A 25,643-nucleotide genomic window follows, 5' to 3' on the forward strand; every position below is an offset into this window, starting at 1 on the left:
GGAGCGACAGGGGGAGTGTAGACTAGTTCAATATGAACAGCACCGTTCAGTGACACTCGTGAGGGACTGTCGGTTGACAACACATTTTAGAAAGTGCTCAAGAGGAGCGCATCTGCAGCGACAACAGCTATGCGACATAACTTGAACATGCTCAGCGTCCTTGTGATCGCATCTGCGCTTTTGCAAACTGCAACATCGCGTATCTTCAATGAATCGTAAGTGGAAAAAACCTGTCGACCAAACATGAAAGTATATGCGTAAAAAATACAACTTTGTTTAATATTTAATACATTTCTAAGTATTTTTCTTTGCGCACCTTAAATGAATCGAAAGTATAGCCAACTTCTACTTAATGGATTTGCATGCGCATCCACGTCTAGACTGTTGTTGCAATCATTCACATATTAGTGCACCATGACTGCGACGTGACAGATTTGTTGACATAAAATTAACATCTAAAATGTTTGATTTTGTCACTTTATATAATAAGCAGATAACGTAAGGATCTTCTCCTCCCCCCTCTCTGCAGTATCTACATGGTGACCATGAGCTCCCAGGTGGTGGGAGGCGGGATGGAGACTGTGTGTGCCCAGGTTCATGGCCCCACAGAGCCCCTCTCCCTCAGGGTGATCCTGCAGCTGGAGCAGGCCAAAGCAACCCTGCTGGAGGAGACTGGGGTCTCCCAGGACTTTTACCGCTGCCTGTCCTTCCAGGTACACCTCCATCTACCCATGATCTGACCTGAGATCAGTTGTACCCAGAGTGCGAATATACAATGACAATCGGGGGGGTCAACTTCTTCTCGAGGGTGTGTCTCGACCCCCCCGAACCTGTTGTTTTTAGCTCTTTTTTGGGGGGTCCAAGTCTTAATTAGGGGGGTCAGACCCCCCCAAACCCTCCCGTGATTTGCACCCTGGTTGTCCCTTCATCTTCCGATGATCTGACCTGAGATCAGGTATACCTGCCTCTTCCCATGATCTGACCTGAGATCAGTTATGCCTGCCTCTTCCGATGATCTGACCTGAGATCAGTTATACCTGCCTCTTCCCATGATCTGACCTGAGATCAGTTATGCCTGCCTCTTCCCATGATCTGACCTGAGATCAGTTATACCTGCCTCTTCCCATGATCTGACCTGAGATCAGTTATACCTGCCTCTTCCCATGATCTGACCTGAGATCAGGTATACCTGCCTCTACCTGTAATCTGACCTGATTAATTAGACAGCTCTGTGTTGAGGAGATATCCCAAGTCCATGGGTCTCTGGTGTCACTATACTGGCCTCATCATACTAACCCACTAATCTACTATATCTCTGTTGTACTGGTACCATAAGTGTCACAAACACAGAGGTCTAGATCTGAAGTGTCCATGCGTGTCTTGCAGGTCCCCCCTGTGGTCCGTGAGACTGTGGCCACCCTCCATGTCTCAGTGACCGGAGAGAAAGACTCCATGAGCAAGAAGGCCAAGATCCTCATCAGACCCTCCACCTTCATCACCCTCGTCCAGACAGACAAGCCCATCTACAAACCTGGCCAGAAGGGTAGGAGACTAGCTCTAGGACTACACACAGTGTAATCTGCAGTAACATATTTTTAAATGTCTGCTATCTTACCCTTTCAGTTCAGTTTCGAATCGTCTCGTTGGATTCCAGTTTTGTGCCGCACAATCAGATGGTGAGCTGCTTTGTGAGTCTGTTGTTTTTGGGTTGATAAGTCTGTGATTAGTTTAATAGAGCTATGACCTCCATGGAGCAAGGGGAAGATGGCTGACAGGATGAGAGTAGGAGCTGTGCTGTAATCCAGGAGGGTGCTGGGGGGTGGGAGGGAGGTTGGGAGGTTGGGACGGTGCAATGACCTTGAGTACAGTTGATTTAGTCAGAGCATGAGTGTAGAAGAGTACAAAGGGCTCTGACTCACCCACACACACACATAATATACCATCTGACAATGTCTAACACTGCATCTCTCTCTTTTACAGTTTCAAACTGTGGAGCTTCAGGTAATATCAGTTAATATTGAAGTACAAACCTAGAACATATAATACAAATGATAGTCAATTAAATAATCAAGTCACCTTAAGACTTGTGCATTTTCATAAGAATAGAGTTAGCTTCAAAAGAACAAACTCACCATCAGAACTTTATATTTCTCCTTATCTGATTGGTGCAAAGGACCCCAACTCCAACCGCATCGCTCAGTGGCTAAACCAATCAACAGTGAGCGGCATCCTGGACTTGTCCCACCCCACAACACCAGAGGCCACCCAGGGTGCCTACACCATCACCGCCTGGACTGAGAAGGGAAAACAGATTAAACATTCCTTCGACATCAAGGAATATGGTCAGCCATCTAGCTATGCCTGTGTCTGTAATGGTGTTTTAATGTGTACATCCCTGTTTGTGTCTGTGTTATTGCCTGTATCACTCTCTATCACTGTCCAGCAGAGTCTGTAACAATGTATGTGTCTGGATATAGTTCTGTGCTCATTCCCTGCCCTCCTCTCAGTCCTTCCTAAGTACGAGGTGAAGGTCCAGCTACCCAGCGTCATCACCATCCTGGACACAGAGGTCACTCTCAGGGTCTGTGGAAAGTAAGTTCTCATGGAGATGGTGATGCCATCACAAGTCAACCAGGAAGCAGTCAATGGCCATCAAGTCAGGAAGTTTGACAGGTGTGTTGCTTCTCTTCAGGTACACGTATGGAAAGCCTGTCCTGGGCTCTGTGAAGGCTGAGGTCTGCAGGAAGAAGGGATACAAATACCGCTGGCTATTGGACGAGGAAAACCACTTAGACATCTGCAGGAAATATGAAATAATTGTATGTTAGGCTTGACGCAGGTTATCTCGTTCCATGGATGACTGTGGGGTCTGTGAGGAACTGTTCTTTGCCTGGGTCTCTTTGTAGAACTGCAATACATCTTCATTTGATATAATTACCTCATGAGGAATTTATAGGATTAATGAAATGATTGTGCCTCTTGTAATATTAGTACACTCTTCCTCTTTTGTTTGGTTGATTGTGAAGACGGACAAAAGTGGCTGTGCAACACAAGTGGTGGATGTGACGCAGTTCAACCTGAACATGTCTGGCTTCCGGGACAGCTTCCAGGTGCAGGCAGAGATGGAGGAGTATGGGACAGGTAAGTTAGAAAGAGAGGAGAAGAAGGAGCAGTAGAGGAGGGGGAGATGGAGGTGTACTGGACAAGTATGAGCTAAGAGAGCTAATGAGAGCATGGGGGAGGGAGGGAGGTGTTTGGAGAGGGCAGGGTGAAGTATGCGACAGGTACGAGACGAGAAGGAGTGAAGGAGGAGGTAGAGAGAGAAGGAGAAGTAGAGGAGGGGAAGGATGGGTTCAGAAAGAGGAGCAGGATACAATCATGTTTTTCCCTGTGACCCTTGACCCCCCATTCCATGTTCTTCCTCCAGAGGTGGTCCTGAAGGGCAGCGGCAGCGCAACATTCTCCAGCGCGATCAGAAAGGTCACATTTGAGGACGCCCCTTCGGCCTACAAGCCAGGCATCCCCTACCAGGGCAAGGTGACCAATGAGAAGCAACGACCGCAGATATCATTGACCACATTATCCACTTTCTGTTATCAGTGACAGTGCCAATAACATCGGCGAGTGTTAAATATAGCTTCTATGGATCCAGAGGTCACTGAACCTGCCCTGGTGTTCATCTGTAGTCCAGTCATCCCAGTATGTCCTGTGGGTTTCCAGATCAAGGTGGTGGGCCCAGACTCCTCCCCTGCAGCCAACGAGCTGGTCTACCTGTTCCTGCAGACTGGTGCCCCTGTGAATAACTGGACCCTGACCACAGACAGCAAGGGCATGGTGCCCTTCTCTCTGGACACCTCGCTATGGAGTGAACATGTATCCCTACAGGTCTGCTCTCTCTCTCCCTACTGTATCGCTTTTTTACTTTATTTCTCTTTCTTTCTTTAACCCACTAACTTTCTTCCTCTCTTTTTCTGTATTTCCATCCTGGAGTTCAAAGTCCCCTCAACCCAGCTGTCTCTCCTGTCCACGTTTCTCTCCCTAAAGGCTCGCACCAGGTTTAAAGAGGACAGGCATCCGTATGTTAGAGACCGACGCCTTCCAGAGTACGGCTCAGCCCACCACAGTCTCAAGGCCTTCTACTCCAAGAGCAAGAGCTTTGTGAGGATCCAGCAGGCCAGCCAGACCTTGTCCTGTGAGACAGACGCCACAGTGGGCGCCACCTACATCATCAGTGGGGAGGAGCTTAAGGAGGGCCAGAAGACTCTGGACTTCTTTTACATGGTGAGATAGTACAGACATGGGCGTCAAAGTGTGTGTTTGTGTGTGGGACTGACTACCCAGGGTTCCAATGGGGGGGGAGGCCCATCAAAACGTTTTGAATGAATAACAGACATAACCAAAATGGGGGGGGGGAATTGCAATCTCTCATGGTGCCCCAAAAGTATTATGAGTGCCCCATGAGTACAGATATGAGAAGCTGGTCTCAATACAGTAGAGGATTAGTTGAAGCTTCTTGTGGTACTACAGTCAGTTGTGTTGTGGTTGCAGGTGATGTCAAGAGGCAGCGTGGTGCATCATGGACGCATACCTGTGACTGTGACGAAGCAGACAGGTACAGTTAATATCTGTCACTAAATTACCAGACAGTGTGACGTTGTACTGGGAGCTAGAGCGATAAGTAATTTCCATTTGCTTCTTGTGTGTTCCTCTATCTCCAGTCAATAGAGGGGAGTTGACTGTACCCCTTCAGAAGATGGTAGACCTTGCACCCTTTGCCCAGGTGGTTATGTACACAGTCATGCCCAGCGGAGAGGCTGTTGCAGACAGCCAGGACTTCCCCATACGGCTCTGCCTGAAGAACAAGGTAGGCTCCATGTTACAGTAATAGTCAGTCCATACAGTATGTCTTCTCCACATCCACTGTGTGCAGGTGTGTACTCTGTACATAATGATGTGTGTTTGTGTGCAGGTTTCTCTGAGCTTCTCGTTGCCTCAGGAGCTCCCTGGGGAGAAGACGTCCCTGAGCCTGCAGGCTGCGCCTGGCTCTCTCTGCTCCATCAGGGCCATCGACCAGTCTGTCCTGCTGCTGAAGCCTGAAAAGGAGCTCAGTGTTAAATCGGTATGTTCTGACTGCACAGTCTAACCACACGGCGAGACCACACTCTGGACACATACAGACAACTGTTCTGACCTAACACACCGACCACAATCTAACCACTGAATTCATGTTTCCTATGTGCAGGTGTACAAGCTGTTACCAGTCGATAAGCTGGCTGGCTACCATTACTCCATAGAGGACCATGAACCATACCCCTGCCTGCGAATGATAGAATTGTCTTTTGTAGATGAAGAACCAGCTGATGACCCACCCAGCCGCAAGAAACGTTCCTTCTATGAACCTAAGCAAGACATGAACGACGTCTACAGCATATTTAAAGTGAGAGGGCATCTTTAAATGAGGGTTGGCATTCTATGTGTTATAAGAAGGACTTGTATTTATAGCACTCATTTATTACATTATGGAGCGCATTTTTCGAGTCCTAAACCAAGTTCATCTAACGTAAAAAAATCACAATGTTGATACAAGAGTGCTTTCCCATTGCTGTTGAGTACTGGGTTTGTGTCATGAAGGTAAACAAACTCACCAGATAGATGTGTCTTGTTCCTGATGTAGTTCCTCTTAAAATGCCCTTTGATTTCCTCTTCCAGGGTGTGGGAATTAAGATCCTCACCAACTCCGATGTGAAAAGACCTTTTGACTGTGATTCGCGAATAAGCTATATGTATGACGACATGATGGAGTCTGGTAAGTAATCACAACGTGATTGTTTGGTGGTTAGCTTCTTCCTCAGTTATTACTGAATGATAAAATGTTGTGGATTGAATATTAAATCAGGAATTATCAATATAACATAGTGTTTACATCCACACTTGGGATAGTATTGATTAAACTTTATAATCTTAAATTGTTTTCCAGATATAATTTAAAACGACTGTCTAACCACAAACTATATCTAACAGCTCTTTGGTTTACCATGGCAAACTTCCTTACTGACATTTTGTATATGAAGTGTGTCATTAAAATGTGATACTATGCAGGTGGCGCCTGGATTGTTCCAGAAGGTGGTAGAAGAAGAGCAGAAGAATCTCTGGAGACCGTGAGAACCTACTTCCCTGAGACCTGGATCTGGGATCTGGTGCCTGTTGGGTAGGCTCACTCAGATTACGTCCTAATACTGGTGATGATAAAAAAGAAGAATATTATGTTCAATGTAACTTGTCATCAGAATGACTTTAAAACTCTCAAAAGTAGAATCACGCACACAAAGCACATATGATTTAGCATGTTCAAGCCACTAGTCTCTAGTAACCCTAGAGACCAGCTCATAGACTAATCTGGCTGGTTCTGTCTGTGCTGCAGAGACTCGGGCTCAGTGTCGCTAGAGAAGACGGTTCCTGACACCATCACTAAGTGGGCTGCTGGGGCCTTCTGTACGTCCTCTGTGGGTCTGGGTCTGGCCCCCGACACTGCCCTCACTGCCTTCCAGCCTTTCTTCCTCAGCCTCACCCTGCCCTACTCCGTCATCCGTGGTGAGGTGTTCATCCTCCGTGCCACCGTCTTCAACTACCTCTCCAAGTGCATCATGGTACAGTATGACATCTGACATGGGGCTATTTGACACTAAAGCAGCTTTCTGAGGCTGTTGGGCTGTTGCAGTTGCGAGGGTTGTGGTTGTCCAGAAATCCCTTATAACTTCGTATCTATAAATACACAAAACCCACATTGAGCTTATTTTGCCATCCACCACAATGCATTGGTAGCCAAAGGTCCCATGTCTGTATGCCTGAACAATTTATTTTTCCTTCATTGATGATTGCGGTGTATTTGTCCGTATTGTGATCTGATCCCTTCCCAGGTGAAAGTGACTCTGCCGGAATCTGATCAGTTTAGCGCCAAGACCTGTGATGGCTGCCAGTACCAGGTGTGTCTGTGTGCCGACGAGAGCAGAACATTCCGTTGGATCATCACCCCCACTGCCCTCGGTGAGCTTCCAGGAACCCGCTAGCACCCAGGATAGGAGTGGTGTACAACTGTCATAGTAGGAAGGGGTGATAGAGAGTAGGCAGAGGGAGGTAATAGAGAAGAGGGTGCTGTCAATCCATAGTACATGAGAAAAGTGACACCCCCTGTGAAAGTGAGGTACTTTAGGCTCGACCTGAATACTGATGTATCTTCCTGTGTACCAAGAGATTTGGTGTCTCTGTAACTAGACATGCATGTTAATGTGTGTGTGTGCGTGTGCGTGTGCGTGTGCGTGTGCGTGTGTGTGTGTAGGGGAGGTGAGTGTGAAGGTGAGTGCAGAGGCTTTGAAGACGGAGGATCTTTGTGGCAATGAGGTTGCCTCACTGCCTGAGAAGGGCCGCATTGACACAGTGATCCGACCCCTGTTGGTGGAGGTGAGTACTACAAACTCAAGGTAGTGTGTTCAAGTTTGTTTTGTCCTTTACTTTCTCAGTCTTATATTAATGTCACTGAGTTAGTTTACTTAGTATCTTTACTCCTTTTCTCTTCCTTCATTGTTTCCAGGCAGAGGGAACCCAGCAGACATTGAGCCACAACGCTCTGCTCTGCCCTGCTGGTAGGTGTTCTGAAACTGGTGGTGTCATCGCAGCATCTAACAGTTTGCAGATTTTGGTTAGGAGTGTTGCTTTGACATTTTTTGTTGTTGATGTGTGTGTCTGCTATTTCCAGAGGGTCCAGTAGAGAGGGACATCTCTCTGAAGCTGCCAGAAGTGTTTGTGGAAGGATCACCCAAGGCCTCCATCTCTGTCCTAGGTAAAACATAATGTTCTTGTCCTGTACTGAAACTCTAACCATTATGAACCATCTGGTGTTTTAACATTTCCTGCAGTTCCTGCCTCTGGAATATCTGTCATGTCAGATAGGAAGATTCATTGTGTAGACTTGCATGTTTGTCATATAGACAGGGTTACAGCATCACGTTAACTTGAGCTGTTCAGTCATCAGTTGATTCCTCTCTACAACATTACTCACTGTCCAGTCCTCCCCTCCAAGGTGACCTGATGGGTCGAGCCATGAAGAACCTGGACAGTCTTCTGGCCATGCCCTATGGATGTGGCGAGCAGAACATGGTTCTGTTTGCACCAAACATCTACATCTTGACGTACCTGCAGAGCACCAGGCAACTGACCCCTGAGGTCCAAGACAAGGCCACACACTTCCTAGAGAGTGGTGAGTCACACTGGGAGAAGTTTGGGTGGTTTGGTGGGGAAATACATTGATGGATGGCCCAAGAGGATGGATGGATGGATGGATGGATGAAGCTGGAAGGATGGTTGTATAGATGGATGGCTTGCAAACTGCAGTAAACCACCATGTTCTTGCAGGCTACCAAAGGGAGCTCAACTATAAGCATGATGATGGCTCATACAGCGCTTTCGGTAAGAGTGATGAGTCTGGCAACACCTGGTGAGTCTGAACTCCTTCTCACACACAACACACAACAAATGTTTGAATACTGGAGTTGTTTGTAGATTGGATTGTACGAGTCAATGGTGACTACATCCCAGACAAAGTTATTGAAGTTCAAGTTCAGGTGTTTTCTGTGTGACCTCAGGCTGACATCGTTTGTGATGAAGTCTTTCGGAGGAGCACGGCCCTTCATCTTTGTTGACCCCGCCCACATCGCCAAGGCAAAGTCCTGGTTGGCCGGTCTTCAGCAACCTGATGGCTGCATTGCTTCTGTTGGGAAACTCTTCCACAATGGCATGAAGGTGAAGGGGAGGGCGAGGGAGCAGGCAATTTCAATCTTTCAAGCAATACTGTTATTGGCTGACTGTTCCCTGTTCTCTTGTGATTGGCTGATAGTGTTGCTTATTCTTCTGAGAGTGGCTAACTGTGTTTTTCCTGTTTTCAGGGAGGTGTGAGTGATGACGTGTCCCTGACTGCCTACATCACTGCTGCTCTGCTGGAGCTGGGACTCAACACTACTGTGAGTGTAAACCCAGTTAACCCCCATCTACAGATCACCACTCTCCACAACTTTACAATGATCCAAAACCCTTGCAGTTCTGGTCATTGTGCTAACCATAGAGATACAGCACATTGTTTCATTTAGCATAGCATGCTAGAACACAGTCCTGTGCTCTACAGATATGTGTTAGACAGGCAGAGTGGAGCTGAGTGCTTCTTTGCTGCTGTGTCACCAGGACCCCATGGTGGACCGGTGTCTGGCTTGCCTAAAGACGGCAGTGGCTGCCCCACTGGAGAACCTGTACACCACAGCCCTGCTCTCCTACACCTTCTCACTGGCCGGGGACCAGGACACGCGCAGCAAACTCATCACACACCTGCACCTGAAGGCCAAAACCACAGGTACCTGGCTGTCTGGCTTTTGAGATGGTTGGTTTGATGGCTGTCTTGTTGTCTTGTATGCTAGCTAGTTGCCTGGCTAGCGTTGATACATATCGTTGGGCGGGTAGTGCATTTTTAGCCTTGAACCTTAGTTCCCTTCACAGACGGCACTCGCCACTGGGAGAGAGCGGAGGCTTCTGGGAAGGGCCTGGACTCCATTGAGGTGGAGATGACGTCATACGTGCTGCTGGCTCTGCTCTCTGGACCGCCTGTGGAGGGCTTCGGCCTGGACTACTCATCCAGCATCGTCCGCTGGTTGGCCCAGCAACAGAACCCTTATGGAGGGTTCTCTTCCACACAGGTAGACTGTAACTCCATTCATCCAAAACTTTAAACCTATCTGGGTATAACGGTTATCAGTACCAACCTGCCTGCCTTTCACCAGGATACAGTTGTGGCGCTACAGGCCCTGGCCAGGTACGGTGCTGCCACTTACAGTCCGGAGGGAGCCAGTACAGTGGTGGTGACCTCAACTGGGGGCTCGAGGCAAGAGTTCAAGGTGGACCAGAACAACCGCCTGCTGTACCAGGAGTCTCCACTAGGGGAGGTGCCTGGGGACTATAAGATCAGGGCTGAAGGAAAGAGCTGTGTCTTCCTCCAGGTGAGACATATGCCTCGTGATTCTTCTTATCTGCGTCACCTTGATAGTTTTACAAATACTGTGGGGCTGATATTTGATGTCAACATACAGCATAACTGACTGAACTGTAATCCACTGTTCCTATTTCAGATGGCTCTGCGTTACAACATCCCTCCTCCTCCGGACTTCTCAGCCTTCAACGTGACGACTGAGGTGGTTGGGTTGTGCAACATCACCAAACCCTCTCTCATTGTGACTGTGAATGTCAGGTACTGGATCCCCAGCCATGGATAACTACATCTAACACAGCCCATAAAGCTGTACAAACTTGAAGAAAGAAGTTTGGAAAGTTTGTTTAAAACGTTTGTGTGTTTTAGGTACAATGGTCGCCGGAAGGAGACCAACATGGTCATTATCAACGTCAAGCTTCTGTCTGGCTTCATCCTAGACAAGAGCTCCCTCAGACCTGTGAGTTCAAACGTAGAAATACAGTTAACTAGTACCAAGAGCATACAGAAATACTGCTTCCGTTAAATCCTCTTCTATATTTTTTACTAACTTGTTCTCTTCCTCCTCTGTCAGCTGCAAAAGTCCAGCACAGTGAAGCGTGTCGATGAGGAGGACGGACATGTTATCATCTATGTTGACGGGGTAGGTTTCAAGAGTTTCACAAATCTTTCATAGCACTTCAATTGGACTAATCTGCATGATTTTAAAAGTTTTAGAATATTTCAGAACAGTGTCAAAATGGACTTGATTACTGCCATAACTGCAAATCAACCCAATACTGAAAACCAAATCAACAGTCTCTAATGTTTAACCGTGTTTTCAAGCTCAAGCAGCAGGAAACCCAGTCTTACATCCTGGTCATCCAGGAGGACCTTCCAGTTAGGAACCTCAAACCTGCTGTGGTCAAGGTCTACGACTACTACCAGACAAGTATGAACACATTTAGAAAAGGAAAAGGAGAGATGGAAAAACAACAGTGTTTTAGGCATGCTTTGTTATTATGGTTGTGAGTGTATAAATGAAGTCTAAATTTGAGTGTCTCCTCAGGTGACGTGGCGGTTAGCGACTACAGCTCTCCATGCGCTGAGGGTAAGTTCCTACCATCGCTCCTTCAACATGCTGCTTCAAATAACATAAATACACATTTGAATAGGTATTTTTCCAGTAATGTAACATATTGGACCCAGGGTTGATTGACTGTCTGTTAAGGGGCAGCTACACCTACATTTACAGTGAATAATGTATTAGCGTGCTGTGGCAAAATAAGCGGGGACTAGAACGTTTCGGCGCTAGGGTAGGGGTTCATAACTGACTCACCAGATGGTTTATTACACATAACCATCTGGGACAGGCACTTTCACAATTTTTTATGGTGGAACTATCTGTCTATCACTTACTTACTTCATCCCCAGCCATAGCTGCCAGTAGTTCCTCATAGTCAGTGGTCCGAACCACTGTGATTAGGGCACAAGATAATAACTTGGAGCATGGCAAGATGGAATCTTGTGTGGTCAATGGATGAAGGAATGAATGAGGTGCTATTTGTTTGGCCTGAGTGTGACCACCCCTTCAGTCTATTAGTAGCCAGTCACACCAACCACATATTGACAATGTTCTTGGTGAAACCCTGTTGCTGTTTGTAATTGTATTTACACAGGTGATGACATCAATGAGCTGTAGAATACCTGGAGAATATTCTTCTTGCTGATTGGAGCAGAGATGAACCATTTGCTTCCTTTGTGGAATCATTGATTTCTGCCAAGCCTTACATGTATGTGATTATTTTTATTATGCTTTTGTGTAGTTCCTGAAAACAACCCAACAAATGGTGGAACTGATGAGGCCTGCTGTAAAAGTGTCATTGAATTGGCTAAAGAGCTAAAATTTTACCTTTTTTTTTTTTACAATGTGTTTGTGTTTGTTTGTTTTTGCCAGTAATGACCCCATCCACCTAATCAGAACATGTTCATTTCACAGTTCATAGTCGATTTACAGCAATACCATGTCAGTGTTGCTGAAGTTCCCCCTGGGGCCAACTAGTGACACTGTACTGGGAATACATGCTTTATTACTGTGTTGAAGCAAGACAAGAAAACACATTCTTCTGCAACATCCGTTTACTAGATCATACAAATTCCATATGTTGAAGTACCTTATTAAACAGGATACCAATACTGTCAACATAACCTGGTCCAAGGAGTGCTTGACTGGGTGAGTGGCAGGCTGACAGGAGCCAGTCGCGATGTGTGATAATCTACTGACTGTGTGTGTGTGTGTGTGTGTGTGTGTGTGTGTGTTTGTATTCTTCTCTGAGTGTGTGTTCAGCTGTATGAACAAACACAGTGCATTGATACAACACTTTATCCACGATATGTACTGTGACCAATAAAGTTCTTCAATGACAGTCAATGGTGAAAAAACAAAATTTTCATACAGGCATTCATTTATACAGTATAAAAGTCAGTTTCTTTTCTAACAAAGATAATATCAATTATCATTAACAGTGATCTGATTCCTCCGGACAATTGTAGAATAGTTTGGATTAGCCCAGAAGGGGCAAGGGGGAGAAAAGGCAGGAAGGAGAATATATATTAAGGTCTTTTATCACTTTTCTTTCTAGACTGACATCTGCTATCTCAGGCATCATTTAAAAGATAAATTACATAAAGGACACAGAAGCTCCCTACCTCAGGGTCATGATGTGGACCCTGCATGCAGAGTCTCATGATCAGTCACTGTAGTCGTCCACCAAAAGATAAAACACACCGAACACACATACGCCTCTTAAAAATACAAAAATAACATTAAAAAAGGTAATGATTGATCACGGCCTGATCAATCCTTCACAATGTTGCAATCATCGACATTACAATGACACCAGGTCAGTCCAGATTCTTAAAGCTGTAGGGTCAAGTTTGGACTGGACCTTGTCTGTTCTAGGTGGATCTGGTCATAGGTTTTAGGGTGGACAGTAGGGACATGAGCCTACTAATGACAATAGACCATTGAAACATCCCCACACATAATTTGTGACAGAGCAAGGTAGTGTTGAAATATGGATTGATAGACATGTTTGACCCCACCCATGTTCAAACCAAATGTATACATGTCTGGTTGCACGTTTCTTTTTTTTTATAACCCTCCAGTATTGCGGCTACTACAACTAGGGCAAGGGATAGACCCTGCTTTCCCTACAGACAGATATTTCATGCAAGTCTGTCAAAACATCACCATTGTTTAACATGTATAAAAACACAGTATTACATTAGCTTCAATGGTGGTTAGTTCAGCAGCAGGATGTAGCTAGATTGACAGTCTCAGACTAGGATTATGACTGGGGAGATCAAGGCACAGAGTGTTGGGTGGTGTTTGCTCCTGTGTGCCTCTTGCTGTTGTAGGCTGGCAGTGGTGGATGGCTGCTTCCTGTTAGGGGTCAAGTTAGCACGACTTGGCAAACAGACTGGGCCTACCTCTATTTACGTGTGTGTTTGTGTACATGTGTTTTCGCACTTTAAGGGTAATTGGTTGGCCACATGACAAAATAAGATGGACACAGTGTAGTTTTAACAGTGGACTTGGATTGTGAGAACTACAAACATAGACTCCTGAGCTGCTGTCTACGGACACTGGTAATTGTAGTCCCAGCCCCACTGATCTCTATAAGCTTTGATATACAACATATAAAATAAGGTCTCAAAATATATCTCTTAGATCATTATACCTCTCCATGGCAGATGTTTCTGCAGTTTCTGGATAAACACAATTTACTCTTAATGGAACATTTCATTGCATTCCATTGATGGACCATTATAGAGAAAACATTGGCATAATATCATTTGGCAATATTGAACAATATAATGTGTAAAAAAAAAATAACTTTCAAAATTCTGCACAAAATAACAGAATAGTTTGTAAAACTGTAACTAAAACAAGATCCCCATTTGGCGATATAGAAAGGCTTTGTCAGTACTACATTTTGGTTTACTGTATATACTTGTGTGTGTGTCATTATACTACAGGGCTCCCTTTTTCCATCCCAAACAAGGCAATAGTAGAAAAAAATTGTGATGCGGATTAAAAATATTTGATCAAAAGTAACAAAATCATAGAAAATCAAAAGGCTTTTTCCCAGTGCTGGGAGACAGAGAACGAGGCCTTAGAAGGGCCTTTGTCTGTGGTTCAGGTGTGTATCCCTCCACTTGACCTCAGTTGAGGAACTGCGTGTATCCCTCCGCCCCGGTGACAATGACGTCCATCCAAATCCTCATGGCCTCAGGCGAAGGAGCCACCATGTAGTACAGCCTGTCATGGGTCTTCACACAGAAGGTCAAAGATGGGTTGGGGCTCTGAAAGTAAGAGGGGGAAGGAGAGAGAGAAAAGTAAAGATATGGAGAGATAGGAGAAGAGAAGGGGAGGGAGTGAGGATAACACAGAGCATCAGTATCATCCACGAAACACAAAAAGGTCCAAGGTAAGCGTGCGACTAGGCAGAGGGTAAGTCAAACCTCAGGGAGGTACAGGAGAACAGCCCCCCGGACACTAGAGCTGACCTCTGACCCCCACCCTGAGTTCAGGGACATGTTATTCCACATCACACTATTAGTCAGCGTGCTACACACATACTTACCTCACACACATCCACACACACTCTTACACACATAGCCTCGCAGACACACATAAACAGTCACAAACACATGCACATATACACACAGACCTCTCTCCGAAACTGAAGGGGCAGGAGCTCAAATATATGCTGGAGTAGGACAAATCACAGAGGGGTCACAGGACAAATCAATACAGGAAGTACTACAGGAAGTACTACAGGAAGTACTACAGGAAGTACTACAGGAAGTACTACAGGAAGTGCTGCGGTTCTATGTCACACTTGCTTAAATACACAAACACACATGCACTTCATAAGCTCTGAACATGTACACGTTTTTGGCACACACAACTACACAGATCTGAGAGGACAGAGAGGACAAAGTTTGGGAGACACACAGCTGCTGTGGAAACCATACACAGGACCATGCCAGGTAAAAACCCTTCACCAACATGGGGGTCTACTCTGATCTGTGCCATGCACAGTGTACTTGATTTAGCTTCCCTGTGTGGTTCGAACTCTGTTGTAAAGGCAAACCATGAACGTCTTGTTTGCTTAGCATGCCTGCCGGGTTATATCAAGCACACTTGAAAGTTTAAAACCAGATGCAGTGAAGACTTTAATGAGCCCACAGGCTGCACTGAAGTAAGAAGGGGAGGTGGGGCAGGCAGGGTGGAGGGCTATTTCTTCAGTGTGGGGGAGATGGGGTTGGGGTTAATTGGGACAGCAAGAGTGATACATACACTGGTCAAATTCAGGTTGAAAAATCCCTTCTGAAGCCAGGTGAAACCAGCCGGCAAAGCAAAACAGTGTGCGGAGAAAAGAAAGAATAGGAGATGCAAACAAAAACATAGAAAAGTACACTGTGTCGCAACAGAACATTTGAGAAACTATCCCCTGATCATAAAAAAGTGTGAGCGACAAGGTGATGGTAAAATAACAAACTAACAGAACTGAGTAAAGATATTTCCTGTTGTATACAGAGAGCACAGCACAGACAGGAAGTAGGTGCTGTAAATTGACAGGAAGTAGAGACAGACAGGAAGTACCTTGGTGGCGCTGCGTAGGTGGTCGTAGTAGACTTCTTCGATGGCCTGGAAGTAGATAACACCCTTCAACTTGCTCTCGTGTTTATCTGGAGAGGAGAGAGAGAGAGGATGTGGTAAGAGAGTGAAAGGGAAACCTCTTATAGTCGGTCATGGTGTCTGTCAGCAGCACCAAAATGAAGCCCTGGGAGCTTCCATGCCAGCTTTTTAAAGTCAAGCCTAGCTATTGTTGGAGGAAAGCCGGCACAATAGTAATTCTTACAGTGTGGGGACATTGGACACAACAGTAACAATAAGATTGACAAAAGGGTTGAGCTATCCACTGTCACAGTAAACTTAACCAAACTTGGATGGTCAGTGGTCATCCACAACCCTGACAAGCCACCTGCCAATGACTCTAATCTGCATAGAAATATCTAGAAATCCTTCTTCTGTGTTTCTTTTAGTATCCCATCTATACTGATGGTACGAGCAACAACATGATCTGTTCAGCTCTGTCAGGGCAGAGTTGTTGTAGCAGTGTTGCACGGTTGTGGTACAAGGTTGCAGTGTGTTTCATCAGCCTCTGACAACTGAAGTGGAGGGGGGGGGCTCACACACCCAACCCCCCCCCAGGCATAAACACACCAACCAGTACTACGCTACACCAGCAGCTCATATAGAGGAGAACATTTCTAGGAATAACTGTTAGATTTTAATTCGGATAATTATCTTCTAACGACTTGTTTTATCATTCAAATAGCCCCTCATTTGCATATTAGCAGAATGCCTGAGTCTCTGAAGTCTTCTTAGATAAAAAAAAAATCTCATTAAAGCCATCGCTACTGCATAATGCACGCACACACTTGTATATCAAACTCCGAAACCAGCTCAACTAGCAAGGCAGGGGTTCAAACCTCAGTCTCTATCGTATGCTATTAGTTAAAAGCCAGCTCAGCTAAAGCCTCTCGTGGTGAACTCACCAACATAGTAGGAGAAGGTGCGTTTGAGGCGGTCGAAGACGAACCAGCGCTTCTTCCAGGACTTGATCTTTCCCCCCATCTTGACCAGGTAGCCTTTGCACATCTTGTCAGTCAGGATGACGTGGTAGCAGGTGTCCACATTGTGGCCAGACGACTCCACGTGACAGCGCAGGTCAAACTCCTCCTTCCTGATGGGCAGGTAGCGCGTCATTGGACGAGCCTCAAGAGGGAAGGAGGAAAGGAGGGAGGAGTCAAACTAGGTCCTGCTTCACTCAGTGTTAAATATGTCCCTAAAATAATGTTTTGTGGATAGTCCAACAAAGATAGATAGAAGAAAGATAGATTTTAAGTTCTATGCCCAATGTGATCTGAGAACATTTCTAAACCCAGTTTGACCTGTTCTAGGTTCTGAACCAGGTTGACATGTGAGAAGTTCTAAACTAGGTCTTACCTGTGAGAAGTTCTTGGCCCTCATCTTGACCTCCTTCTCCACCAGCTGCAGCCGGTGTGAAGTCTCATCCTGCAGCCTCCTCTCCACATCCTCCCTCCTCCTCCTCTCCTCCTCCAGCATGTGACGCCGAGCGAGGGTCTCTCGCTCCTGAAACACACAGATAAGCGTCCAATAAGAATCGGCCCGTTTGCTGGTTTCTGTATGGTTTCCTGGGATTGGAAGGTTGCAGTATTGTGTGATTCAACGGGCTGGTTTCTCACCCGTGACTCGATGAGTCGGGCTTTTTCCAGGTGGGCTTCTTTCAACATCTTCTCCATCTCTTCAATCTTCAACGCATCCATCCCACTGGCACTATGAGAGAGATAGAAAGACAGAGACAAAGAAAGACATGGTCATTTACTAATATAATACTCATATTATACTCCATCATATAATACTACATCACGTAGAACGTGGCCCTGGGTTCCATCCTTCTGAACTGTGGAACGTGGCCCTGGGTTCCATCCTTCTGAACTGTGGAACGTGGCCCTGGGTTCCATCCTTCTGAACTGTGGAACGTGGCCCTGGGTTCCATCCTTCTGAACTGTGGAACGTGGCCCTGGGTTCCATCCTTCTGAACTGTGGAACGTGGCCCTGGGTTCCATCCTTCTGAACTGTGGAACGTGGCCCTGGGTTCCATCCTTCTGAACTGTGGAACGTGGCCCTGGGTTCCATCCTTCTGAACTGTGGAACTTGGCCCTGGGTTCCATCCTTCTGAACTGTGGAACGTGGCCCTGGGTTCCATCCTTCTGAACTGTGGAACGTGGCCCTGGGTTCCATCCTTCTGAACTGTGGAACGTGGCCCTGGGTTCCATCCTTCTGAACTGTGGAACGTGGCCCTGGGTTCCATCCTTCTGAACTGTGGAACGTGGCCCTGGGTTCCATCCTTCTGAACTGTGGAACGTGGCCCTGGGTTCCATCCTTCTGAACTGTGGAACGTGGCCCTGGGTTCCATCCTTCTGAACTGTGGAACGTGGCCCTGGGTTCCATCCTTCTGAACTGTGGAACGTGGCCCTGGGTTCCATCCTTCTGAACTGTGGAACGTGGCCCTGGGTTCCATCCTTCTGAACTGTGGAACGTGGCCCTGGGTTCCATCCTTCTGAACTGTGGAACGTGGCCCTGGGTTCCATCTTTCGGAACTGTAGAACGTGGACCTGGGTTCCATCCTTCTGAACTGTAGAACGTGGCCCTGGGTTCCATCCTTCTGAACTGTGGAACGTGGCCCTGGGTTCCATCCTTCTGAACTGTGGAACGTGGCCCTGGGTTCCATCTTTCGGAACTGTAGAACGTGGCCCTGGGTTCCATCCTTCTGAACTGTGGAACATGGCCCTGGGTTCCATCCTTCTGAACTGTGGAACGCGGCCCTGGGTTCCATCCTTCTGAACTGTGGAACGCGGCCCTGGGTTCCATCCTTCTGAACTGTGGAACGTGGCCCTGGGTTCCATCCTTCTGAACTGTGGAACGTGGCCCTGGGTTTCATGCTTCTGGGCTCTATGTGAACTCCAATGTACACCATCCAGCTCTGGAGGTGATCCGTGTGTCATCACTGCATCATGTCAACAGACCTTTTACTGAACATTAACTGTAATAACAGAGAACATCTGTGTTCTGGCTATTAGCTACAAATAATATAGCACAACTGTTTACAGCGAGTTCCCTATGCTGCTTGTGGGTTGGACCATTATAAACCGAAGTTCAGTACCTCCTGTGCTGGAACAGAAGTGTGTGTGTGTGTGAAGGTGTGTGTGCGTTCCGCGTTCCGCGCTCCGTCTCGAACCTGGACATGTTGTCAGGGGAGCAGGCTGAGTTGTTCCCAGTGGAGATGCTGGTGTCCATGCTGTCGGAACTCTCCAGGCTGAGCGTGTCATACGGCCGCTCCCCCCCGGGCCCCCCCGCGGCAGGCTGGTGGTGCAGGATGGAGTGGTGCACCATGGGAGGGGCGGCGGGGGCGTAGAGGAGGGGCTGGGAGCCGTGGAGCGCATCCCACTGGCACTGGGCCTCCACCGCGGCCCTCTGCTTCAGCTCAGCCAGACGCCTCCTCTGCTCCTCGATCACCTGCTGACCTGGGGGTGGGGGTGGGGGTGGGGGTGGGGGGGGGGGGGTGAGAGAGAGAGGAAGAGAGAGGAAGAGAATGAAAGAGAGAGAGGAAGAAAGACAGACAGATTTAGTCCAGTATGAAGGTTACTTAATGATTCCCCTTGCCTGACCCATGAACGTGCCATGCTTGAGGTCTTCATGAGTGGGGGGAAGGGGGGGGGGGGGTCTGGGGAGGGCTGAGGGAGCCCAGCTACCTTTCTGCTGCAGAGCCAGCTGTCTCTTGGTCTCTATGTCCTGCAGAGTGGTAGCCAGGTTCCTGGGGAGGCTGCCTGTACTGCTGGCCACCAGCAGGGGGCTCTAGGGGGAGAGGGGTAGAGGGGAGAGAGCTTACACTTACTCCTGTCATTTCAAGAAAGGAAGAAGACGTCACACATTGGTTTTCTATGACAGGGCAACAGGAAGCTGTCAGAGGGAGGCAGGAAGTTATCACACGTACCCTGGAGGTGTTGCGTCCCAGAGTAGCAGCGCCGTACTGCAGCGCAGAACCAGATCCAGAACCCGGCTTGGATCTCAACACAGTCTGGCCCGCCTCACTGTCCAGCTTGGAGCGGAACACCTGGATGGCACAGAACCACAGTGCTCAGCTGTGGACCACAACCGCCATACGGTTCTAAACAGAGCTTATTTCATAGCTAGGATATCAACCCAAACACAAGGAGGGTGTAGTGCACTCGTTTTGGTCCAGGGGTTAGCGCTGCCCACTCCAGACTGCACACTCAGGGGTGGGGTTGTCTCTATCAGAGAGAGGAACAATGGGACGCCATTCTTCTGTTTCAGCCTGGCTGCTATCAGCCCCTCTAATCCTGCCGTCTGCTGCCTGCTCTGTCATTAGACGCTCTTTGATCGGAACGATAATTACAGAGGCTTTGATACTGCTGACACCTGCCACCCACTTCTCCCCCAAACCTCCCACGCAAACCCCCTCCCCCAATAACTACAACACACAGCCCCCCCGGCCCCCACCCGCATCCCCCCCGAAACCTCCCACCCACCAATTCCTACAACCCCGCCCATCCCAACATACCCAAACCCCCACTCACGCACCTGCCCCTCCAAACCGTGACAATGTTTACACACCTGTCTTTGAAATGAAGCCGACATGAAAGGAAAGGAGCAGTGAGATACGAGGGGGAAACGAGAAGAGCAGAGGAACCCGGGTGTTACCTGCAGCGGCCTGCGGCCTGAGAGAGACTTAGTTGGCAGAGGCGGAGGGCAGAGCTGGCCGTCCTGCCCAGCAGACATCACCTCCTGGTACCACTGCTCTAAATCTAGCCCGGGGATCTGAGGCCTACTGCCCTCAGACTGGTAGTGCTGGACCGCAGGGCAAAAGCAGAGCGAGAGGAGAGGGGAGGAAAGGAGGAAAGTGGGGGGGAAAATGAAGAAGGAAGAGAAAAAAAGAGAAGTAAATAAAAGGCAAGATCGAAGGATAGAGATAAAGGCTCAAAGTAGAGTTGTTCTCCACGCATGGCCCCGGTTCATTATCATTGAGGGTTAATCTGAATGATTAAGCACGTAAATACATTAGCATGAGCTTGCAACAATGGATGCAGTCATGAATGGCTGCTGGGTGTGAAGCCGCGGCTCCAAGCGGAACGTCCACACATTGGTTACTGTAGCCTAGTGCCATGCATTCCTCACTAAACTGATGAGGTTACAGTCAAGACAGCGGGAGTGGCCAGGTACTGATCTGGACACTGATGGAGGGTAATGGGGGAGAGAGATGGAAGGGATGTAGAGAGGAATGGAGAGGGAGAGATTAGGTGTAAGAGAGGGGAGGGGGAAGGAGAGAAAGAAGGAGAGGAATGCAGTGAGGAATGGAAGGAGAAGGAAAGAGAGGGAGGGTGTGGGGGGGAGGTAGAAAACAGAGGAGGGATGTCAAAAGGGATGGAGAGGACAAGAGACAGTTTGTAGAGGAGGCAGAGAAGGAAGGATAGGTAAGAGAGGAAGGTGTAGAGGGAAAGAGAGAGAGAGAGAGAGAGAGAGAGAGAGAGAGAGAGAGAGAGAGAGAGAGAGAGAGAGAGAGAGAGAGAGAGAGAGAAAGAGACAGTGTTCCCAGGGAATTAGAGAGGGTAATGGAGGGAGGAGGAAAGGAGATGAAGGGGGGGGGTAGGGCAGCGAGGGGACCAAGACACACCTCCACAGAGAGAGAGAGGGAGGCGCCATGTGGAGAGGGGAGGTAGGAGAAGGCGGGGTCTACCAGTCCGGGGTGCAGGGGTTGGCGGAGAGGGGAGGTGGGGGACGACTCCACCTTGGGCATCCCGTACATCTGACTCAACTGGTTCACAGTCACATACTCCTACCACAGCAGAGGGGCGGAGGGAGGAGAGGGGTGGAGGAGAGGAGGGACAGAAGGGATAAAGGGGGTGGAGAGAGGAGGGAGGGGGAGAGAGAGGGAAGCGGATCAAGGAAAGGAAAGAGACAGGCACATCAACTGGAAGAACGTAGCAGATTGAAAGAAATCAGGTAAAGCAGGACTGGGATCTCTTGGTGGAATAAAGGTCACCGTACTTAATTCAGGTTCAATGGACAGCACTGCTACAAGCATCAAGCCAACAGGGGGAGCAAGAGGATGGGGAGAATGGAGGGATGAGGAAGAGAGGGATAAAGAGAGAGAAGAGAGAAAGAGGAGTGAAAGAGAGAGAGTGAAAGAGCATGTGTGAGAAAGAGATAGATGGTACCTCTTTGGGGGCATCTAGCGAAAGCAAGGGGTCGTGCGGGGCGGGATCAGCGAGCGGGAGGTTGCCGCGGTTACCGCTGCCATACATCTTATAGACGTCGGACAGCTTCAAGTACTCCTGACAGCCAGCAAGCTGGCGCAACGCCACCACACAGAACGAGAAGCCGTGAGTCTCGCACTCACACACGCATAGGAATATACAACACAAACCCACTCATCTGAATTAGAGCACTAGTTCAATAGCAACAAAGCCAGATGTACAGAAACCCAGGGCCAGCTCCAGGGTTGGGGTGATCCCAGACACCAGAGGAGCCTGGTTCAACACTGACCAGCTGCCCACAGACGACCCTCTGGCCAGGGCTTAGAGTTGAGGACTACCAGGGTGGTTGGAGGGGGGGGTGGGGAGCACATACTGAAGCACGCAGGGTTGCGGGTGTCAACGACATCGACACGACAACAAAACAAGGGGTATTGGAGGGGCTTCATGCTGCGGCCGTTAGTCGGGTTACCTCCGTTGGGCTGCTGGGGTACAACTGACAGGAAGGGGAGGGGCCTAAGTAGGAAGGGGCGGGTCGGCAGAGGGAATTCTGGGAGGAGTGGGCGTCCTCTAACAGGTCAGTCTCGCTGATATGAAGCACTTCCTGTTTAACAGGCAGGGACATTGGCTTCCTGTGTTAAAAGGTCAGTGAACGAAGTGCATTTCCTGTTTTAGCACAGCCCTTTCTCCCAGGTGGGATGAGGTCATGGTTACTATGGTTACCACATAGTCAAACACTCAATGCAGTAAAAAAAACAAAAAAAAACATCAACCAATGGATTCCAACAGTTGCTGTTATAGTTAGCTAGAGTTAGTGTACACATTCACACATACCACAAGGTCTCACACATAACAACATTATTTTAACATGTGAGCCCTGGTTTGACCACAAAACACACATTTTAGGTCACCAGTTCTGCACTTCACATGTCCGAGAAACTCTTGGATCCTCTGTTTCTGTTTCTGATTACAAAAACATATCCTGGAACAGTCTATCTGCTGGAATAGTCTATCTCCTGAAACAGTCAAAATCATGGAATAGTCTATCTCCTGAAACAGTCAAAATCATGGAAGTCTATCTCCTGGAACAGTCTATGTAAATAGACTGGATACACGCTCCTCATCCGTGAGCGAGGTCTCTCTGTTCTCTCCTCACCTCCTTCATGGTGCTGGAGGACTTGGGAAAGCTCTTCCCTCCGGTCAGACTCAGGTATCTCTTCTCCAGGGACGATAGTCTCTCCTTCTCCTGGGACAAAGAGAGACCGCTACACATGAAGCTGTCTGTGCGATTGTGTGTGTGCGTATGTGTGTTTTTGAGTGCGTGCTTCCAGATTGTTATGTGTCTGCGGGTGCACCCATGTGTTTGTGTGAGTGTGTGTACCTTGTGCAGCATCTGCAGAACGAGGCTGCGGTCCTTGGCCAGCCTGTCGCACTCTTGAGCAGCCTGCAGCCCCAGCTGGTTAGCCTGGCTCTCCAGGGCCGACACTTTCTCCTGGGGGGGGGGGGGGGGGGGGTCAGACAGGGGGGTCAGGCCTTGTAACGCCCGAGCACAGATGACGTCGTCGTCATAACGGGACACGTCCAGGGGCTGTACCTTCCTGTCGGCCACGCTGCTGTGGTACTCTGCTCTCTCCTGCAGCAGCTGCTGGCTGATGGTCTCTCTCTCCTCCTCCAGGCTGCTCTCTCTCTCCAGCTGCTGAAACTCCAGGTCCTCAAACTGCTTGGTGCCCGACTCCAGCGCCTCCCCCTCCTGACACACAGGCAGCCATCCACACGCACATCAACACGCACGCGCACGTTAAAACCCACCGGCTTATTCCAAACTCTGCGTTTCAGCCCAGTCCATCAACCCCCTCAGTCCAGCAGGCTCAAACACCAGCCAGTCAGCCAGTCAGCCAGCCAGCCAGTCGGCCGTTAAGCCGGCCTGCAGAACGCGGCGAGCGACGCCCCATCTCTCTGTCCTCTGCTGTCACTTCATTCAAGAGCTGAGACACTGACGAGGTTGCAGGCCTTATACCACACATCAGTCAACTCTCAGTCAGCGTGTGTGTGTGTTTGTGTGTGTGTGTGTGTGTGTATGTGTGTCTGTGTCCCTCGAACTGTGAGGGAGGCAGTCTGGTATGTGTTTCTGCCCAGTGGCTAGAACCAACACAGCAGAAAGGACTGACAGAAGTTCAAAATGCACTATAGATGGCTACTATGGGCATTGCATGGCAGAGGGCAATGTATTCATTCACACCCCCTAACTCAGCTACAAGCATTTAAGATACCGGTTACACAAGGCAAAACAAAAAGATAAAAACATTCCCAGAGTAAATAAGAGAGAGATAGTAACAGAAAGCAGGAAAGGAGAAAGTGAGGTTAGTTAGTGTTTATGTTAAAAGATTAGTAGTAAGCTGTTAATAGAAAAGTAAGTCTTTCCAAAGTCATAATAAACGCCCCTTTATTCAACCCGGGAGACGACGTGTAACCATACAAACACGCACAGAAACGTGCACACACACGCACACACTACAGGTGTGTGTGGAGCTCATGCAACATACCCTTGTGTGAATCATGACTCAAGAACTACAGAAATCACCACGATGCTGAGCCCCCCGGAACCAGAGTAGAACCAGAGGGAGGGAGGGAGGGGAGGGGAGGGGAGGGGAGGGGAGGGAGGGAGGGAGGGAGGGAGGGAGGGAGGGAGGGAGGGAGGGAGGGAGGGAGGGAGGGAGGGAGGGAGGGAGGGAGGGAGGGAGGGAGGGAGGGAGGGAGGGAGGGAGGGAGGGAGGGAGGGAGGGAGGGAGGGAGGGAGGGAGGGAGGGAGGGAGGGAGGGAGGGAGGGAGGGAGGGAGGGAGGGAGGGAGGGAAGGAAGGAGGGGGAAGGAAGGAGGGGGAAGGAGAGAGGAGGGAGGCAAGAGAGTGGGAGGAAAGGAGGGGGGAGGAGAGAGGAGGGAGGCATGAGGGTGGGAGAGAGGTGGGTGGGTGGTGGCAGAGAGGGAGGCAGGAGAGAGGGAGGGAGATTCCAGAAGCTTAGTGTCAGCCCTCTGAGAGGCCCCAGGAAGTGTGTGTCAGTGTGTGTGAAGTGCAGAATGCATAAGGTACAGCGTGTGTGAGGGTTTGCCATGGGCCTGTTATGTTGTTAATACCCTTAGTCTGACCTTTGATCCCATCCAGAGTGAGAGGGGGGGACGGGGGCGGGACAGGTGAAATGGTGTGGGGGTGAATGGGTCGGGACAAGTGTCTAGGTAAAGGGGGGGTGGAGGTGAAGGGGCGTGTGGGAGTTGGGTATGGGGGGGGGTTGTGTTGGGTGGAGGAGGTGGTCCTGGGGTACGGGTGCAGGGGTGGGAGGGGGTAGAGGAGGTGCGTGGAGGGTCTGGGGGGGGGAGGCGTTGGGGTGGAGGTGGAAGAGACCCACCCTCTTGAGCTGCTCCTGCAGCTGCTCCCTGAGCGACTCAGGACAGTTATGGAGCTGCTTCTGCAGCTCGGCCAAGCTCTCCTGCTGGCTCTCCAACGCTCGCCGCTCCGCGTCTACGTTAGCCCTCTCCTAGAAAGACACACGCGCACAGGGCACGCACACACACACAGGGAGGTTCACATACGCGCACACAGGCATACACACACACGTAGGCACACAGGCATACACACACACACACGTAGGCACGCGAGACATACACACACACCAGCCAGGAGGAGAGACAGGAGGAAGAGAGGACAACAGAGA

General features: G+C 48.8%; 2 protein-coding genes across 7 annotated transcripts in view; one reads left to right on the forward strand and one right to left on the reverse strand.

Moving 5' to 3' along the window:
- Window positions 1–69: 69 nt before the first annotated feature.
- LOC146257190 (alpha-2-macroglobulin-like) lies at window positions 70–12,429 on the forward strand. Its single transcript, XM_084675236.1, has 36 exons — window positions 70–215; window positions 530–713; window positions 1,387–1,543; window positions 1,624–1,676; window positions 1,981–2,001; window positions 2,174–2,342; window positions 2,508–2,592; window positions 2,693–2,819; window positions 3,027–3,141; window positions 3,428–3,537; window positions 3,721–3,885; window positions 4,045–4,281; window positions 4,549–4,612; window positions 4,719–4,864; window positions 4,970–5,119; window positions 5,243–5,437; window positions 5,710–5,806; window positions 6,100–6,208; window positions 6,422–6,647; window positions 6,918–7,044; window positions 7,337–7,458; window positions 7,589–7,640; window positions 7,754–7,837; window positions 8,078–8,254; window positions 8,410–8,491; window positions 8,640–8,796; window positions 8,940–9,014; window positions 9,232–9,397; window positions 9,541–9,737; window positions 9,822–10,037; window positions 10,167–10,285; window positions 10,394–10,484; window positions 10,599–10,667; window positions 10,850–10,955; window positions 11,073–11,114; window positions 11,683–12,429. Exons 1-36 carry the CDS (start codon window positions 130–132, stop codon window positions 11,703–11,705), a joined length of 4,401 nt encoding a protein of 1,466 aa, XP_084531362.1. The 5' UTR covers window positions 70–129; the 3' UTR covers window positions 11,706–12,429.
- Window positions 12,125–25,643, reverse strand: part of phldb1b (pleckstrin homology-like domain, family B, member 1b) — a 55,286-nt gene continuing 41,767 nt past the window's right edge. For 3 of the 6 annotated variants that reach the window (XM_084675232.1, XM_084675233.1, XM_084675234.1), the window contains 16 exons: window positions 25,338–25,466; window positions 23,532–23,687; window positions 23,319–23,429; window positions 23,094–23,183; window positions 21,358–21,519; window positions 20,388–20,534; window positions 19,660–19,779; window positions 19,418–19,520; window positions 18,904–19,189; window positions 17,348–17,438; window positions 17,088–17,234; window positions 16,637–16,856; window positions 15,678–15,763; window positions 15,372–15,401; window positions 14,740–14,778; window positions 12,125–14,371 (listed from right to left, as the gene is read on the reverse strand). In XM_084675232.1, the coding sequence (XP_084531358.1) occupies window positions 14,231–14,371; window positions 14,740–14,778; window positions 15,372–15,401; window positions 15,678–15,763; window positions 16,637–16,856; window positions 17,088–17,234; window positions 17,348–17,438; window positions 18,904–19,189; window positions 19,418–19,520; window positions 19,660–19,779; window positions 20,388–20,534; window positions 21,358–21,519; window positions 23,094–23,183; window positions 23,319–23,429; window positions 23,532–23,687; window positions 25,338–25,466 (2,058 nt within the window). In that variant the 3' untranslated portion in view covers window positions 12,125–14,230. Of the gene's footprint in view, window positions 14,372–14,739; window positions 14,779–15,371; window positions 15,402–15,677; window positions 15,764–16,636; window positions 16,857–17,087; window positions 17,235–17,347; window positions 17,439–18,903; window positions 19,190–19,417; window positions 19,521–19,659; window positions 19,780–20,387; window positions 20,535–21,357; window positions 21,520–22,409; window positions 22,542–23,093; window positions 23,184–23,318; window positions 23,430–23,531; window positions 23,688–25,337; window positions 25,467–25,643 lie in introns of all 6 variants that reach the window. The other 3 variants (XM_084675229.1, XM_084675235.1, XM_084675231.1) reach the window with 3 other exon arrangements.

This window comes from Hypomesus nipponensis, chromosome 15 (assembly GCF_054491055.1).
Source record: "Hypomesus nipponensis isolate SF chromosome 15, ASM5449105v1, whole genome shotgun sequence".
In the NCBI taxonomy this organism is placed as follows: domain Eukaryota; kingdom Metazoa; phylum Chordata; class Actinopteri; order Osmeriformes; family Osmeridae; genus Hypomesus; species Hypomesus nipponensis.

Coding starts and splice junctions, on each gene's coding strand:
- LOC146257190 (XM_084675236.1), top strand. CDS start 130: ATGCGACATAACTTGAACATGCTCAGCGTCCTTGTGATCGCATCTGCG. Junction 2,820..3,026: donor GCAGGAAATATGAAATAATT/GTATGTTAGGCT, acceptor TTGATTGTGAAG/ACGGACAAAAGTGGCTGTGC. Junction 5,438..5,709: donor ACGTCTACAGCATATTTAAA/GTGAGAGGGCAT, acceptor TTCCTCTTCCAG/GGTGTGGGAATTAAGATCCT.